At 43.6% G+C, this 17,975-nt stretch overlaps 1 protein-coding gene across 2 annotated transcripts in view; it reads left to right on the plus strand.

The window, feature by feature from the left end:
* arfgef1 (ADP-ribosylation factor guanine nucleotide-exchange factor 1 (brefeldin A-inhibited)) overlaps window positions 1-17,975 on the plus strand; it is a 50,368-nt gene that overhangs the window by 22,636 nt on the left and 9,757 nt on the right. The window contains exons 7-27 of one of the 2 annotated variants that reach the window (XM_040043783.1): window positions 178-231; window positions 2,261-2,618; window positions 3,507-3,632; window positions 4,217-4,464; window positions 4,849-4,982; window positions 8,539-8,773; window positions 10,199-10,298; window positions 10,590-10,729; window positions 10,818-10,926; window positions 13,233-13,434; window positions 13,529-13,640; window positions 15,050-15,255; window positions 15,365-15,449; window positions 15,589-15,754; window positions 16,014-16,165; window positions 16,267-16,395; window positions 16,493-16,651; window positions 16,979-17,123; window positions 17,219-17,309; window positions 17,478-17,518; window positions 17,661-17,830. In XM_040043783.1, the coding sequence (XP_039899717.1) occupies window positions 178-231; window positions 2,261-2,618; window positions 3,507-3,632; window positions 4,217-4,464; window positions 4,849-4,982; window positions 8,539-8,773; window positions 10,199-10,298; window positions 10,590-10,729; window positions 10,818-10,926; window positions 13,233-13,434; window positions 13,529-13,640; window positions 15,050-15,255; window positions 15,365-15,449; window positions 15,589-15,754; window positions 16,014-16,165; window positions 16,267-16,395; window positions 16,493-16,651; window positions 16,979-17,123; window positions 17,219-17,309; window positions 17,478-17,518; window positions 17,661-17,830 (3,162 nt within the window). The remainder of the gene's footprint in view (window positions 1-177; window positions 232-2,260; window positions 2,619-3,506; window positions 3,633-4,216; window positions 4,465-4,848; window positions 4,983-8,538; window positions 8,774-10,198; window positions 10,299-10,589; window positions 10,730-10,817; window positions 10,927-13,232; window positions 13,435-13,528; window positions 13,641-15,049; window positions 15,256-15,364; window positions 15,450-15,588; window positions 15,755-16,013; window positions 16,166-16,266; window positions 16,396-16,492; window positions 16,652-16,978; window positions 17,124-17,218; window positions 17,310-17,477; window positions 17,519-17,660; window positions 17,831-17,975) is intronic. The other variant, XM_040043784.1, reaches the window with a different exon arrangement.

Below are 17,975 nucleotides of genomic sequence, written 5' to 3' on the forward strand. Positions count from 1 at the left end.
GAGCCACCAGATTTAATTAAAATCTGTTGTTTGCTTTGTGTCCAGAGGGACATTTTAGTTATTGCCTTCAGAAAAAAAGGCAAAAAAAAGCTTGCTCTAATGTCATCTTTTTCTTTTTGAATGACACTTTTTTCCCCCTTCCTCACCTGCCTCCCTCCTTTCCTTTTGGACACATAGCTTACAAATCACAGGCTATCTTGGTCTCTGGCCTCCAGAAAGCGTGACCGCCAGGTAAAGCGTGCAGGACTGCCGTGACATGCCTGATCCGACCTCTTCTAAACTCTTCTCTGTGCATCTGTGTTTGCGCATTAGAGCTTTTTTTTTTTTTCCTTCCCTCACTCATCCATCCATGCACTCATCCGTTCTCTCCTCCTTTTTGCTCCTGCACCGCACAGGAGCAGGTATGCTGTGCACTTCTTCCACCGTATGCTTGCTGTGGCTTCTGTTGACTTGCCTACAAATCATCTCGCTTTCCTCCCGCACCAGTTAACATTTTAGTTTACAGTCACACCTGGGCGCGGTAAACGCTGTACAAGCAGGTCAGCTGCGCCCGTCTCATTCCTGACGAGTTTTCTTATGCTTCGGTTCTTGAGAGGGCTTTCAGAACAATGAGCCATTGATACCGAGTCAGACGGAGAAATGCGAGGCAGGAGTCGGTAGACGAGGCAGACTTTGAGGCAGAGGCCTATTGTTGTGCTGTCACTGCCTGCGCAGTGCTGCTGCTGCTGCACAGGGAGATCCACTTTGTGTGTCTGTGTGTAGAAGTATTCTGCACGCTGTGATCACAGGCACAGAAACGCGCTCATGTGCAGCCTTCACTATCCGACTGAGGTGGCATTTAAATAATGAGCTTAGTTTGTCTTCGCCCAACCCTCCCAGTCGAGGCGCCTTCGTCCTGTCCCGCTACCGTCACTCGTATTCAATACTAATCGTTTCATTCGCAATGCCGTGTCACTGAATCTATTCGATTACATTTAATGCGAGAAGATCAGCAGTCTGGTTTAATTATCGAGTGTTGATTTGAGAGTAAGACGCAACGAGTTTAATGAGAGGAGTCAGTTTTTGGTTTGCTTTGTAATAGTCAAATGATTGAATGTAATAATACTGATAGTGTAATTGTGTCTTATGGCTAGTAATGGATACGAGACAGGCTAATTCATTGAAACAAATTCATTTTGGCTCATTTGTTCTTCTAATTAAAGCTCTGAATTCGAAAGAGAGTCCGCCGTAGCTCGAAAGATCACATTGTTTGGTAAATGTGTCACACTGTTTGTATTTTCATCTGTGACCCACGTCCCCCCCTTCAAGCTGCTGCGCCTCTCCTCTTTGACTCTTGAGTCTGTCATTTGCCTTTTAACCTTTATTGTCGGCGAATCATCACACGCACGCTCAGATGGCAAAATGCAGCGCTGGGTTCTTGTTAATTTAGCTCGGCTGAGAAAATCTCCGCTGCTGGTAGTTATTTTTTTTTCCTCGTACGGATCGGTGTTTGCTGTCAAGCACTGAAGTGTTAAACTGTTTTTTTTCTTTCTTAAATATCTCTTTGTTTTCTCAGAAGCTTTTTCCAGGAGGCAATCAGCACAACTTTCACAAACATGTAATGTTTTTTTAATAGATTATGAGCATGTGCAAATGATTTATGACCCACTTTTGGTCTGTGCCCTGCCCGGCTAAAGCATGGCAACACTTTGTGGCGCTCCCCGTCAGAAGCAGCGGTTGCACATGTCAGCTGTGACACATCAGCCGGGACAGCCATTTTTCCACCAGAAATATTTTGCAGCACCGGCGGGTTAGAGTAGACCCCGTTGACACGGGCCAGCATGAACCGATTCCTCGAAGTTTGTCTCATTGCTGTTTTTTTTTTTTAATGGCATGTCTTTCTTCTCAGTGCGTGCATTTTCATACGCATCTCCATATGAACACACATCTGATGTATGCTGGCAAACTGTACTGCTTTTTTTTGTACACTACAACTACAATCTGTAGTCATCTTTTGTTCTCTGCTTTGACATTTGGGAGTGTTGTGGCTCAGTGAGTCTTCAGGGAATCTAGACAGGCTGATCAGACTTGTAATTGTTGATGAGTTTGTTTATATGCTTAACCTTTGCTTTTTTTTTTCCTCTGTGTGTCTGTGTGTTGCATGCGTCTGTCTTCTATGATGCTTTTGCTGTTCTTTGCATGCTTTGTCTGTCTATGTGTGCTTTGCTGTTTTGTTTTGTCTGTGTGTGCGTGTGTGTGTGGGCCCCACCCCTGCTTACAGCTGCAAGAAGCAAAACAGCTGGAGAGAGAGCGGCACAGGCAGCACTCCCCAGTCACTCAGCACACCGAGCCAGACTCCGCCCAGCACCAGACCCACATTCATTCGCCGGCGAAGGGTCCGACACGGGAGGCCAACGGGCCCCTCACCCCTCCGACTCCCAGCATCACCACCCCGTCCACCCCATCGACGCCCTCGACACCGGCCCCGGAGAGCAGCGGCAGGTCTGCCCCCAAAGAGCAGGAGGAGCAGAGGGAGCAGGAGGAGAAGGGAGAGAACCCAGACCCAGAAAACGGTTCAGAGTTCTGCGTGGCTGAAAGTGAACAAACCGAGGCAGACCAAGCCACTGCAGCGGCAGAAAGTAAGGCTGCACGCAGAGTTTCTTCTTTTTTTTCCATTTTCTCTTTCTCTGTCAGTAGACACAGACAATCACAAAATATCTCTTCCCTGATTATGAACCCATTATCTTGCTTTTTGGTTTTTTGGTTTTTTTTTTAAGTTTAATCTCTCCCTGTGCCACTAAATACCATGTTTGGCCACTAAAAGCGATCAACTCTCTCACAGCTAAGTGCTGTTTAACTGCCGCTTTAAATATATCAGGCACACGGCGTAACGTTCAAGAGCACGTGGCACGTCGTTTGAGTTGTATCAACATGTCCAGAGTAAACGGCACCTTGAATGCAAACTGTAAAAGCCTCGTGCTTAAAATGCTTTGCAGTTTGGTGTAATAATTAAAAAGAAACTGCAAGAACCAGTGTTTTCTGTTGCAGATATTTGATACTACAGACAGTGTTGCAGAAGCTCCTTTAATGAGGGAACTACTGTAGAATCTGAAGAGGAGAATAAAAATGTTTTTTAGTGACATTGTAACTTTTTGCATGCTGGCCCCTTTTACTGCACTCCACACGCGGTTTTAAAAGATCTCTAGGCTATGATTTGGGTGCAGCAGCAAATCTACAACAAAATGACAGAAGAAGAAAAGAATCAAGGTGTCCAGACCTCAGCCTGACTCAAATGCTGTGGTGAGACCTTCAGAGAGCTGTGCATAAACAAATTCCTGCAACCAAACTGAAGCAATGTTGTTAAGAAGAGTGGGCCAAAATTCTTCCACAATAACATGAAAGACTAATAAAGCCATTTTTTCCAGCCTCTAGCTTTTCACGAGACTCTATACAGAACTTTCTTTTTCACAGGACTGCATGTACAACGTATCAAGGCGTACACTCAGACTTTACATGTTTTTATTTAGGCGCAGCAGCCCAGAAGCATGCAGAGGCAGCTGAGGAGGAGGACAGGGAGACCCCAAACTATGAGGAGAAAGCCCAGGAAATAGTCCAGAGTATTCTGCAAGAGGTGGTCAATACTGTTGCAGGAGGTAAGGTTTCTTTGTTGCTCGTTTGCTTAAATCGGTGTTTTATTTTTAAAGGCAGTGACTAATTGCGTCGTGAGAAAAGTGGCTGACTGAAGAATAAACCAGCAACCAGCTGCTCTTTATTGAGGCCAACTCCTGAAAGTAGATTTCAGTTTGCTGTCGGAGTAGGAGATCTTTAAATTCTCAAAAACCTGTGCAGATTTGCAGCCATTATGCAAAGTTTACACCAGACTTAACGAGTTAGAGTGTTATCTTATAATTTCTCCTCCCGACACTTCCGCGGCTCATTCGTGGAGGTGTATGGGAAAAGCAAAGAGCTCTTTCTTTGTGGGTAAAAGCTTAAAAACCTAAAAAAATTCTTTGAGCACACAGAAGAATAGTTCTTTGCTTCACTAACCTCAGATGAAAGATGGCGGTTATGTTCCAGAGCCGTCTTCTTTCTTTGTAATTCGTCAGGTCGTCAAACTATGTCTAGAATGCTTTTCTCGTCATAAAAAACAAGTTGTGTCCCTTTTGTAGATCATTTTAAGGTGTTTAAATATTACAGATTAGTGTATCACCCCTGTCGATTCAACTCCACCCTGCAGGCCACTGCCTGGACCCAGCAAACCTGTGCTCTGACACCAAGGAGTCTGGTGGCGAGGGGGAGCCAGCAGAGTCAGAGCCTGCAGAAGCGGCAACAGAGGGCACCCAGAGCTCCCTGGAGGATGAGGGCACTGTGGGTAGCGACAGCGAGCACGTCCATGCCAACGGCATCCCCGGCACACCTATTTCTGCCAGCTTCACCCCCTCCCTGCCTGATGACAGACTCTCCGTCTCATCCAACGACACTCAGGTACCAGGAAACGCAGCTTGCTTACTTTATGTCAAATTAACATCACCTGCAAATGATCAGAGCTTTGACTGTGAACCTTTATGTTACCCTATTTGAATCAAAAGCATGATGAAAGACATGTCACACACTTTGAATACCTGTTTTGTTTTTTTAAATTAAGCTAAAATAGCTATTTTCTACAATTCTTATGTAGTTACAATTTTTCCATTCAGCTGTATGTGACCAACTATGCAGGATTGCACTCCTCAGTGATTGCTGTTAAAGAAATCTAATAGATTTGGAAGCTCACAATCACACACAGTTTATGTTAAGCACTCAACAGGATATAAAGAGTGAAAGTGGCATTTTTTAAAAAGTATTTTTGTTTCTGTGGTTTGTCTGCAGGAATCAGGAGCAGCACCGGGCCAGCCGCCAGGTGCTAAATTCTCCCACATCCTCCAGAAAGATGCCTTTCTTGTCTTTCGCTCGCTCTGCAAGCTGTCAATGAAACCGCTATCAGATGGGCCACCTGATCCGAAGTAAGGATACAAATTAAACATAATGACTGCTCTTGTGTGTTATTTGGTTCGTCTGTTTCTGGTTAATATTTTCGACTCCTTTGACTTATGCAAAAAAAAGTGAGAGAATTATGCTGTGTTAGGAGGGAAAGGTGTGATAGCAGCCTGATACTGAAATAACGCGAGTTTTAGACACAGCAGTAAAAATTACATGAAATGACTTCTGTTTGGTTTCATGCCTGTGAAAACCAATCAAGCAGACTCTCTTAGATTATGTCGGAGGCATTTGAGGTTTCACTTGAAGTCAGGTTTAATAACTGAGGATCGGACGGCAAAGCGCTCCACCTCGGTCCACATAGCACCAAACCCCTCCTGTCGGTTGGATGACTGGGCCTTGTGGCATCGCACTTCCTAGGTGAGGTGTTTGGGGTCTGTCTTGCCAGGAAGAGACCTCAGGACGGAGCCAGCACACTTAAGAAATTATATCTCTGACTTGGGAATGCGTTGGTGTCCCCCTGTAGACCTAAGAGGGGAGGTGGTCAGTTGGAGGAAAATCTTTGGGTCTTTGCTTCGACTTCTACTAATGAATGGATGGATGACTGAGTGATTAACTGTAAGACCTAACTGTAAAACATTTTTGCTGCTAAACAACTGAAATAATGAATTATCCAAATAGTTTTGGACTTACTTTCTGTCAGTTCATTGCTGTATCCCAATCTTGATTACTTAGTTTGCAGTGGAGGAACATATTACTGACATTTAATGAGAAATAAATGAAATTTTTAATGTGGTTATCTAAAAGAATGTGGAAAATCAGTTTATTTGGATGCTTTCCAGCTGACATTCTCCTTCGAAAACCTTTGTTTGTTAGTAAAATGAATTAGTGATGTATTGTGCTTCCAGTAAAGCCCCCAATGAAAAGCTTCGATTTTTATTTGGTTTCATCTTTGGGATAGACATGCACAAATGTGAGTCATGGTTTAAAATGAGGATCGCTCCCATGATAACTGCAGTGTTCTGATACATGATGATAAGGCAGACAATGAGCCATCACTCAGCATTTTCTGAATCACTTCCTGGTTTCATCCCATTTTAACTGCTTCCCTTTTTTAACAGCAGAAAAGTATAATTAGATATGTGCCTTCATGTAATATTTCTTCTGACCCATCTCTGGTTTTCCAAAAAGGGCATGCGATTGGCTTGACCTGATGGCTATAGCTTTTGAGAAACTGGATTTCCCGCATCTGGTTTCTTTGTGAAACTCAATTCAGGCTCTGCTGGCTGGTTTGTTTACTGTTCCGTTTATTTAATCATCCGTCACTTTTATTTTACTTTAATCCGGTGAAATGAACTGCAATCTCAGTCCTTTGCTCAATAGCTTTTTAATGAAAATGTTGAAAATTCAAAAGAAAGAATGGTGTTTGTGTGTTTGTGTGTGTCTAATGAAGGCCACGTCAGTTACCTCAGCACTGATGTGCCGTGTCAGTGCCAGACAGAAACCTTTTACCTTCCTAACAAGGCTGTTCTGCCTCATGAGTCACACTTTGTCACTCTGTCATGAGGGAGCACACAGGCGAAAGTGTGGCTTTATTATTATCATTATCACCATCAGAAACTGCTTTATTTTATTGTTTTATAAATTTGAAGAAATACTTGATTTTTATTCTAGATTTGCTAACCACCAATGTGCTAACTACTCTTTTCTGGATATCCTAAGGGGGATAAACTTAAAATAAAGGCGGATGCAGTCTTTGGGTATGAAAAGGAGGCCAGCTGTCTTAACCCTGCGTTTTTCTTTCTTATTTTAATGCTTTTAGTGTTGTAGTTTTCTTGCATTGTACTAACATTGCATTTCTTTCTTCACAACAATCTGGTTGGCGATAAAGCAGTATGTTTTCCTTTGCTCCATATTTTTTGGCTATTGAAAGAGAAGTAGAGGCACCCTGTTGTTGTGCCACATAAATCCCAATTTGTCTGCTTACCAGAGATGGAAGACATTGCACAGAAGCAGCCAAACCCAGAATATAAAGTAGCTGAAAGTGTGATTTTTGACTCGTTTCGTCCTGCTGCTGCAGGAAAACAGTTCAGACGGGCTGAGGCTATACGCGCAGGGGCGCTTTGATTTGGTTTCCCGAGCATTTCTTTGATGCTGTTGAAGTTTTTAACTCTCTGATGCAGAGATACAGCATGATTTAGTTTTACTGTGCGTTACACTTCTCCCACTTTGTGGAATAACTTTGCTTGAAGGACAGATCATGTCACTTATAGGTACTTTGTTTTAGTGAGATTTTTGTTTCTCTTTTGGTTGCCAAGAGCATTTTGTGACAAAAACTTTTCATGGTTAAAAGCCTTGGGCAGATGATTAGATACATTTTTTTTGGTTGTTTTATGCAGCGCTGAGCGTTATTGCAGATTTGGATCTGTAAAATGCTATTGTACAGGGGTCTGCAACCCTGAGCACTCGTGCCACAGCTGACACGTGAAGGGTTTAACTGATGGCACGACACGCGGTGAATTAATCTGAGAAGGAGCATTAAAAAATAAATGGCCGGGCCACCGGTGCACATCGCAAATTAGCTCGCATAGACACGTCAGTTGTTCTTCTTAATGACGGTATCTTAGCTAACAACCCCAACTACCAGATTCAACTTGTAATTGGATAAAAATAACGTAGCCTACCTGTGAGAGGGACGTGGCTAGCTGGCAGTTTTTTCAAGCGATGCTGAAATTTCCACATTCCGACACAAATGCTTCAGGAGCTGTCCGCTCAGCGCAGCATCAGCACCACGGAAATACACTGATACATCCATGGACTCGAGACAGGATTCACGATGCGTCTTCGGGACTTTCAGGTGTATGGACCAATGTTTTTTTTTTTTTTTTCTGATCTAACCAGAAAGCTTTAGCGAGCAGCTGGATTTGTCTCTCTTTAACTGGCTGGACACAGAGGACATCGAAATGCAGCTGATTGAACTCAAAAGCTCGACTCTGTGGGGTCAAAGTTTGCAGAACTACGAACGCAGCTGGAATCCACAGCTGTGCGTGTTCATGGAGCTTGCATTTTCACCTGCTGGGCATCACTACCTGACAAGTTTAACTGTGTTAAGAACATTGCACAGGCCTTATTGACAGTATTTGGCTCTACATATCAAAATAGCTGATCTGCACTATGCCAACGTCTGTGAACAAATATAGTTCTATAAAGTTGTTTTATATAGTGTGTAGCTGTTGATGTAGCGCATTATTAAATCTATTGCTAATGCAACGGTTGATATGGCACATTGACTTCTGAGGAAATTTTAGATGGCACTCATCATTAGAAAGGTTGCCGACCCCTGCTATAGGAGATGAAGCTTCACACATTGATATGTGCGCACAAACAAACCACTGCACAGGGTATTTTTTTGTGTTTTAATTCAAGCCCTCTTTTCTATTCAAAGGAGACAGTCAATTCATGATAACAAGCTTATGTTATTGTTGTGGATGAATTTAATTTTGTAACTTTCCGAAGGGGAATCAGTTGTTCCCCTTGCTTTCATCAAAGATTTTAACTTCCTCTTTTCTGTCCTCGTCTCAGGTCCCACGAGTTGCGGTCGAAGGTCTTGTCCCTCCAGCTGCTGCTGTCCATCCTGCAAAACGCCGGGCCCATCTTTAAGACCAACGAGATGTTCATAAACGCCATCAAGCAGTACCTGTGTGTGGCTCTGTCCAAGAATGGGGTCTCCTCTGTGCCTGAGGTCTTCGAACTGTCTCTTTCCATTTTCCTCACTCTCCTTTCTCACTTCAAGACACACCTCAAGATGCAAATCGAGGTAAAGCATTTGCTTTAAGTTTGGACAAAAGCACTGGGTCTCCTACACAAGAGCTGTCCGCCATAGAAACCCATGCCGTGAAGCTCCCGGCACACAGTTTCTGTGCTGATGTTAATGCCAGAGGAGCTCTGCAGTTATTGAGTCAGCAGAGACTGCACTCGGGGACCTTTACATAGTCTGCCACTTCACGGCTGGGTTGCTGTGGTTCCTAAATGCTTTCATTTCCTTTCTGTTACGGCATCACAGTCGTATTCAGTTGTGTTTGTAAAGGCACACTGCATGGCTAACAGTAGGTGTGACCCAGTGGTTTTGTCCATATAGTTTATGAAAGTATTGACCATAAACTGTATATAAAAAATGATTGTGGTAACACAATTGGAAGCATTAAGTCTGGTATTTCAGTCGTTGCCATCTTGATTATGTAAGTGACAGAAGAAGAGTTTTCAGTTGATATCTCCTTTCTTTGTTAGCAGGCTTCATCCATAGACCTCAGAGGTTCATCACAAAGACATGCAGCCCCTCTTATTTGGGGTCTTACTTACTATTAAACTTGTAAGCTGCATTATTGTCAGACAACTGTATTAAAAATGCAAACATCTAGGAAGGCAGCGACCTGTGTCGGCACACTTAAATCCTTATTAGGTGTAAATGTGTGAGTAATAAAAGAAATCCTCCTTGTACATTACTGATGAAGGGAAAATTAGCTTTAGAGACCCAAGTCGTTTTGTGCCCGGCTCCTTTTGGACTTTCAAAGAAGTGCCGTTTATAGCAAAAAGGTATCGACAGAAAGGATCGCCATAGAAAGCAGCAGTTTCTGCACTAACAGCCTCTGGAACGTAGTACAAAGAAATGTTTTGAACCCAGAAGTCATTCAATATTTTTCCCATGGTGAGTCAAGCTAGGATATTTTTTCTCTCTTTTATTTTTACTTAGATGTGCAGGGAAAACCCGATGAACTACTTGGCTAGTTCATCAGCCAACTAGTTCATCTGGCACCTGGTTCACTTTGTAGGAAACACAGGAAATGAACAATTGAGGTGTTAAACGCCACATTTAAAAGAGAAAATAATTTTGATCGACTTGTTTTTACAGTGAAGAACTGTCAGTATATATGTGTATCTTTCATGTTTATATCTAGCATCTTTCAGTGGTAAGAGATATTGACTGGCTGTTACCATATCTGCTGTAACGTTCTTCCTCCTCTGCATACAGTTTATTCTTCTGAGTCTAACTGTCGAACATTTGACATCCACCTGCTATATTTGTTGTATCCACTCGAGGGGAATCGTGTTTTGCTTCTGGAGGGTTGCGTGTGGGCTTTCTCTCTTTTTTTTTTTTTTGGTTATGCAGGCAACTGAAGGTTGTTTTTACCTCTCCTTGTGTGTGTGATTCATGTTTACACTGTCACATGAACTCTCTCAACAGGTGTTCTTCAAGGAGATTTTCCTGTATATTCTTGAGACGTCCACAAGCTCCTATGACCACAAATGGATGGTTATACAAACCCTCACTAGAATATGTGCAGGTTGGCTTCTCTCTCTATTTTCACTTCTCTTTGTGTCATTTAGAAAATAGAAGTACTTTGATTGGGGCTTTAGATGTGGTGCAGATATATCTGCTAGTTGTCAAAAAAGTTTTTAGCTGTACAGAAATGCTGAATAATACCTCATATGAACTGCTTCCTTTTTCACGTGACTGTCGTAACAAAGTTGCAGTTTCATCTAATGATTAATTATTATCTTTATATGTATGCCTATTGATTCACCCTCCACATTTTCACTCCCAAACGCCATCTGGCTCCCATCTGTCCCATCAGACGCCCAGAGTGTGGTGGACATCTACGTGAACTATGACTGTGACTTGAATGCTGCTAACATATTTGAACGGCTGGTCAACGACCTCTCGAAAATTGCACAAGGTCGTGGAGGCCATGAGCTTGGGATAACCCCCCAGCAGGTGATTTTATTTATTTATTTAATTTAAAGTTATTATTGCTATTATTCACAATCTTGGGCTGAAAAAAACTGTTGGGATGCTTTTCTAGGAGCTGACCCTGAGAAAGAAAGGCCTTGAGTGTCTAGTGTCAATCCTGAAGTGTATGGTGGAGTGGAGTAAAGACCAATACGTCAACCCCAATTCCCAGACCAGCCTCGGTGAGACACTCGTGTCTTTTATCAAAACTGTCTGGCAGTCATCAGACCTGATCTGAATACAAGGCATAACCTTCCTCTTCATTGTTATTCTGCACACTGATCAGTGTTTGGCTGGTAGTTTGAAACAATCCAAGACAGGCTAGCTGTACACAGAACAATGTGTTACTGCAGGGGAGAGTGTAGTAATTCCTTAAAAATAACAGTGAAGACTGTTTGGTTAAATTGCAGAATACAGAACGTATAACACGAATGAATACATCAGGACACAAGCCTGTAATATTACTGAAGTCTTCAGAATGAGGTTTGAATGTATGACTAAAGCTTAAATAAAAGGAAGTGTTTGGGTACCTTTAATTTTTTTTATTTTTTATTTGCCAGATTTTTGATAAACGCTCCTATTTCCAAAATGTAGACATTTCTAGCAATAATTTCATAATTCAGGCTTTTAAAGGTTTTTACTGGTTTGCGATAAAGCTCCATCAGCATAGTTGCAATCAGAGGCAGGGTGGACAGCTGGCATTCATCTGGGAGAGCTACAACTCTTAAGAAGAAATGCAAACGTTCATCAGCTCGGTTCCCACCGCTCGAAGCAGCGGGATAATGCCCAGAGGCTGGCGCAGACAGGCTAATCCAGGAGGTTTAATCCTGAAAAGAACGATACCTTAGGCCGAGCCATGATTGAGGCGGCGGGGGGGGGGACTGAAGATATCTTCAGTGTCAGACTGGCCCTTGGGTTTTCAGCACATCGGAGGATTTCTGTTGTTTGCTCAAACTAAGGAAGAGTACAGCTGCGTGAAAGCACTGGAAAGATATCCCAGAAGCCTTCTGGAGCAGCCCATGGGCTAGCCTCAGGCTGGGCTAACAGGGCTAACTAGCATAAACAGCTGTGTTCGCTCACAGTGGCGCTATTTCTATTTCACTTATGACACCTCATTAGCAATCTAGCAGGAACTCATAGGTCAGAGGGCTCGGTGGCGCCAGTGTCCGGCAGCCTCGCCTCTGTCAGTGCGCCCCAGGGTGGCTGTGGCTACAATGTAGCTTGCCATCACCAGTGTGTGAATGTGTGTTTGAATGTGTGGATGACTGGATATGTAAATCGCTTTGGGGTCCTTAGGGACTAGTAAAGCGCTATATAAATACAGGCCATTTACCATTTTAGTATTTGAATTTTGAATGTTACGTTTGCCCTGCAGCCTGCCGCCGAATTTCAGACAGAGAAGTTTTCACTGTTTTCTTTTATTTTACAATGTGGACTATGAATTATGGTTACAAATAGAGTATAGCAGTACAATATATCACATCCCCTGTTTTTAAACTGTCCCTTGTCTCTCCTTGTGAACGACTTCAAAGCAAGAGCAGGTAACAGTAGAGCAGTATGGAGTGTTTGCTGGAACGTGTTTGTGTCGCTCGTTTTACACCCGTTGTGTCCGTAGGGGGTTTTGTACTAATGTTGGGTTACATAGCTTGTGTTTGAGAGTTTCCTGTTGCCCAGCTACACCCATAGATTTGTAACAAAAACCGTGTTTGAATTTAACCACAACTACTAATAGGTGAAAATGCTGCTGGTTGGTTTTGATGGAAACGTTATAAAGTAGTTCCCCGACGCACAGCTTGTGTTCCCCCATTGTTTTCCCTCCGTTCTGTAAGCCGGGGAGTGGACACAGAGTGCCAGCTCACATTACTGCGGCTTTGTCCTGAATGTTTTAAAGAGTTTCCGATAGGTAATCAGACTCCCTCCGTCTTACAGCGTGGACTCGCTCCAGCAGCAGCAGATCCCTGAGCTTACTCCAGCAGGCTTAAGAAACCAGCCTCTGTTGGTGTCTAAGTTCTGTCTGCTTTCCCTTTGACGACCTGGAGCTTTTCAGATAACCCACCTTTTATAATACCCCTCCCCTCCCTCCTGCCTTGCACCTGCTCCGACAGTGTGAATAAATGTGTGTTTCTGGAATTCATTAAGCTGCGATTGTGCACGGATTCGAGTAACGCTTGCATTCATACCCTCCCTGCCAACAACAACAAAAAATCATTAAGTAGACCTTGGGGTCATTTTCTTTGGTCCAGTTTTCCCCCTTTTTAAATGACTGAAGTTTGTCTCCTGCAGTACTAGCTTTAAGTTAGCTGTTTTTTAAGCCTTGAGGCCATGCTTGTGCCAGAGTTTCAATTAAAGGCCTCGCTTCTATGATGTTTGCTGGGAGTTGCAACAATAGTCTTTTTTTTCTGTTATTATCATATATGTCCACTTATCTGTCGTCCCTTCTGCGTTGTCTTATCTGGTGTATTTTTTTTCTTTCTTTTTTATTCCTCAGGCCAAGAGAAACCATCAGAACAAGAAAGCACAGAGTCCAAGGCTCCGGAGACCATAAACCGCTATGGGAGCATTAACTCTCTGGACTCCACAGCCTCGTCCGGTATCGGAAGCTACAGCACGCAGATGTCTGGTACTGACAACCCAGAGCAGTTTGAAGTGCTCAAGCAGCAAAAGGAGATCATCGAGCAGGGCATCGACCTGTAAGGGGTGCCGCTTTCACGGAGTAATCGTTTTATCCTCCGGATAACTGTGGCATTAGCTTCATTAAGTTGTCCTTCTCTGGATCTTCTATAGGTTTAACAAGAAACCAAAGAGAGGAATTCAGTACCTTCAGGAGCAAGGCATGCTGGGTACAACCCCCGAGGACCTTGCTCAGTTTTTGCACCAGGAGGAGAGGCTCGATTCGGTAAGAAGTCATGTGGTTCTTACTTTCAGCTAAAACAGAGTACGGATCTGCTTCTCTGCTCACACCACAACACAGATTTGGGTCCAGACTTTTGGCATGTTGAAGTGAGGAAGCACAAACCGCACAGTGATCTCAGAGCAGGTGTAACGTTTACAGCTTTATCCCAAGACCGGGTGAAGCGAATACGATACTCAGTCACCGACGGCTGATGGTGCCAGAGTTGTAAGTGCGGCTGTGGCACCAGAACAGTTGTTGTATGTGTCGGGGGGGTGTTATTAAAAATAGCACAAATGAGATTTACTCAAGCGAAGTTATGGCAGGGAGGAAAATGGCTCATTCTAGTAGCATGGAGTGAGTTTCCCACACAAACATCTGGAGATCAGAATCGTTAACTAAAGCTGAGATATGAAATGAAGAAAGTCTAAGAATGTCTAATATTGTAAATATTGCAACAGATGACGTATGAGATGGCGTGAAGGGACTGTTTTTCTTCTGTTGCCTGCATCCGCCCGTCAGAACAAGGGTGCAGCAAGCTAACGCTACAGCCTGTCCTATGAAGCAGGATGTGGCTAATCTATCTTAACTTCAGGATTAACCCTGAGTTTTCAGGACTATCAAGGTGGTTCAGGTCTTGCTGGGTTATATTGCCATGGTAACATGTTGCCAACCTAACCTGCTCTGGAAAATGATAGGTTTGAGATTAAAGATCAGCAGGTATGAAATCGCCTCTTACTGACCAATCAGTTGCCTAGAAAAATCCATTCCTGGAAAAACCCCCTGTGTGTGGAGAGCAAGAGGGTCTAACGATGAGGATCAGTGATAAATACAGTTTCTTACACATAACTTACCAGCTAACAGCACCACTTCCCTTTGATGTAAACATGCTAATCCTATCCCACTAGATTGATAAAGCCTGGGTTACTTTATCATGTTCATGTCCCGATGTTAGGGTAAGTGGATCCATATAACGGAAAGATGTTGAACCTGTTTTGTGGTACAGAGCCCAGATCAGCTACAGTAGGATACTATTAAAGTCTACATCCTGTCCTGCTGTCGCTAGCATGCGCCTGATGCAATTGGCATTTGTAGCCCAGTAGAAAAAAATGTTGTTTGCATAAAACTGGTAATACCCCACATGATTATTTCTGAAAAGAAATGTTGGTGCTGAGTTTGTCAAATGTATTTTTGGTGCTTCATGCATATTAAGAAATTTCCCAGAGAAAGACAAACTTTGGCACATTTATGGTCATTCCATCTCATTAGAAAAGAAATCTCATCTCAGAACTTCAATCTATTTCAGACACTCTCCCACACACGCAGTAGATAAGAACCAGCACAGACAAATGCTAAATATGTGTTTTACGTTGCGGCACGTTTCACATAGCCTCTGTTTTCTTTTGCTCTGTCAGACTCAAGTGGGAGAATTCCTCGGGGATAATGACCGTTTCAATAAAGAGGTGATGTACGCCTACGTGGATCAAATGGACTTCCAGGGCAAAGACTTTGTCTCTGCGCTGAGGATGTTCCTGGAGGGCTTTCGGCTGCCCGGAGAGGCCCAGAAAATCGACCGGCTCATGGAGAAATTTGCGGCGAGATATCTTGAATGCAACCAGGGGTGAGTTTATGACTCTGGAAATGCTTGCGTTTGGTTCTCTGTGGTCAGTAAACACCGTGCTGTTAAATTAATCTGCTCTCCTACCCTTGCTTTCCTGTCCCTTTCCCAGGCAAACGCTCTTTGCCAGCGCTGACACTGCGTATGTCCTTGCCTACTCAATCATTATGTTGACAACAGACCTTCACAGTCCACAGGTGAGCGCTCCGCCTCAGTGAGGCAACGGCCTTCGGGATGTGTTTAGACAGCAGTCCTTCCCTTAAATATCTGTTCAGCATAAATCACAGAAGTTAAATAAGCAGCTTTTGACCCGAATCCTTGTTGTTATCTGCAAAGGTTAAGAATAAAATGACAAAAGAGCAATATATCAAGATGAACCGGGGCATCAATGACAGCAAAGATCTACCTGAGGAATATCTCTCAGCCATCTACGACGAGATCGCGGGGAAAAAGATCGCCATGAAGGAGACAAAAGAGCTCACCATGAAATCCAACAAGCAAAGTGAGTCTCAGTGCTGGAGGAGTTCTCAAAGGTGTAATGAAAAAGGAGATTGTAGATATTATCCAAAGTCATTTACTTGATATCGTTGTTGCTGGAATGGTTTTGGATGAGGCTTGGAGCTATCAGAAATCAGTTATTCTATGAAAAACACTTCTGATTTACACTTTGCGGCAGCTGTTAAAAGAAAAGCTGCAGTTTTTTTTCCACTTTCTGTAAAAAAAAAAAAAAAAAAAAAAAATGTCTGGGGTTTATTGCTCAGGTGTGGCCAGCGAGAAGCAGAGACGCCTGCTGTACAACTTGGAGATGGAGCAGATGGCTAAGACGGCCAAAGCTCTGATGGAGGCCGTCAGCCACGTGCAGGCTCCCTTCACCAGTGCCACACATCTGGAGCATGTGAGACCCATGTTCAAGGTAATAACGCCAGCGCATGCACACGTGCTTCAGACACAGCTGGGCACAGACACAGCTGCAAACAAATCATCCTTGCCGTTGTTGTTTGTTTGTTTCCTCAGCTGGCATGGACGCCCTTCCTGGCCGCCTTCAGCGTGGGGCTTCAGGACTGCGACGACACTGAGGTGGCCTCGCTGTGTCTTGAAGGAATCCGCTGTGCAATCAGGATCGCGTGCATCTTCTCCATTCAGGTACTGCAATCTGTTTTGTAGGACTAGTGCCGTACCGTATTACCGACCTGGCAGCGCGTTGACACAAAGCATTGTTGTTGTTTTGCCTCTGTCACAGCTGGAGAGGGATGCGTATGTGCAGGCTCTGGCCAGGTTCACCCTGCTCACAGCCACCTCAGGCATTGCAGAAATGAAGCAGAAGAACATTGACACCATCAAGACCCTCATCACTGTGGCCCACACAGATGGAAACTATCTGGGAAACTCCTGGCATGAGGTTCGCTCCACTTATGTCACATGAAACTGGCGTTTGTGTTGGCTCGCAGGAACGTGTTGTTATAATTCATCTCATATTTAAATGATCATCTTTCCCGAGCCTCAGATTCCTCTGGGATATCAATTTGTATATCTAGAACAGAGCAGAGACCTGTCTTTACTTTGTTTATAGCTCACATTTTGTAGAATTTTGGTGTTACCCTTTTCCCACTTTATTCTACATATGATAGTTTGCTGCGCTTGCTTGTTTTTTAACTTCTTTCTACATTTCTGCATCTGTTTTTTTTTTTTTCCCCTCCAAATACCTCACTGTTGTTTCTCCTTGCAGATCTTGAAGTGCATCAGTCAGCTGGAGCTGGCTCAGCTGATTGGTACTGGGGTCAAGGCACGCTACATCTCAGGGACGGTGCGGGGCAAAGAAGGCTTCATTGCGAGCACGAAGGAGCAGAGCAGCGATGAGTACCTGGGTCTAGGTCAGCGATCATCATTTGAATGCATCATGCACACAAAGATTAATGTTAAAGCCTAAATCAGCCTGCAAAACAACAATCTGTGTTTTGTTCTGCAGTTGGAGGGACTGTGGACCGTAAGCAGATTGCCAGCATTCAGGAGTCCATCGGAGAGACCAGCTCTCAGAGTGTGGTGGTGGCTGTGGACAGGTATGCACCTCCTGCTGTTGTTTGTTTATTTGTAGACTTTAACGTCCTTAAACTAAGCATGCAGTAAATGAACGTAGCAAGGATCACATCCTCTTATCTACCTTTATTTTGGAGTAAAAAGAAATGAAAATACAGCGCAGCTCTTAAGTAATTTGTGTTTCTGTACAGGATATTCACAGGTTCTACCAGACTGGACGGTAATGCAATAGGTGAGTCCAGCTGATCCACTATTATACATGTAATTTCCTTATTGCTTACAAGCAGAGGTACATGCTAGCTATTTTTAATTGGCATGAATCACGTCCTGCACAAACCGCTTTTCATTGCCAACGTTTTCTGTCCGTTCATCAGTTGATTTCGTGCGCTGGCTGTGCGCCGTGTCCATGGATGAGCTGGCCTCGCCCACACACCCACGTATGTTCAGCCTGCAGAAGATAGTGGAGATCTCCTACTACAACATGGGTCGCATCAGGCTGCAGTGGTCCAGGATCTGGGAGGTTATTGGAGACCACTTTAACAAGGTGAGCGAGAACTAGATAACTCATAGCTTAATACACTGATCGGGCACAACATTACGATCACTGACAGGGGAAGTGAGTAACACTGGTTTTATAGATATTTCAATACAAATTAATTTTTTTTAAATTTATGTTTTGGTAGCTTTGT

Source organism: Simochromis diagramma, unplaced genomic scaffold, assembly GCF_900408965.1.
Source record: "Simochromis diagramma unplaced genomic scaffold, fSimDia1.1 OVJJ01000602.1, whole genome shotgun sequence".
Lineage (NCBI taxonomy): Eukaryota > Metazoa > Chordata > Actinopteri > Cichliformes > Cichlidae > Simochromis > Simochromis diagramma.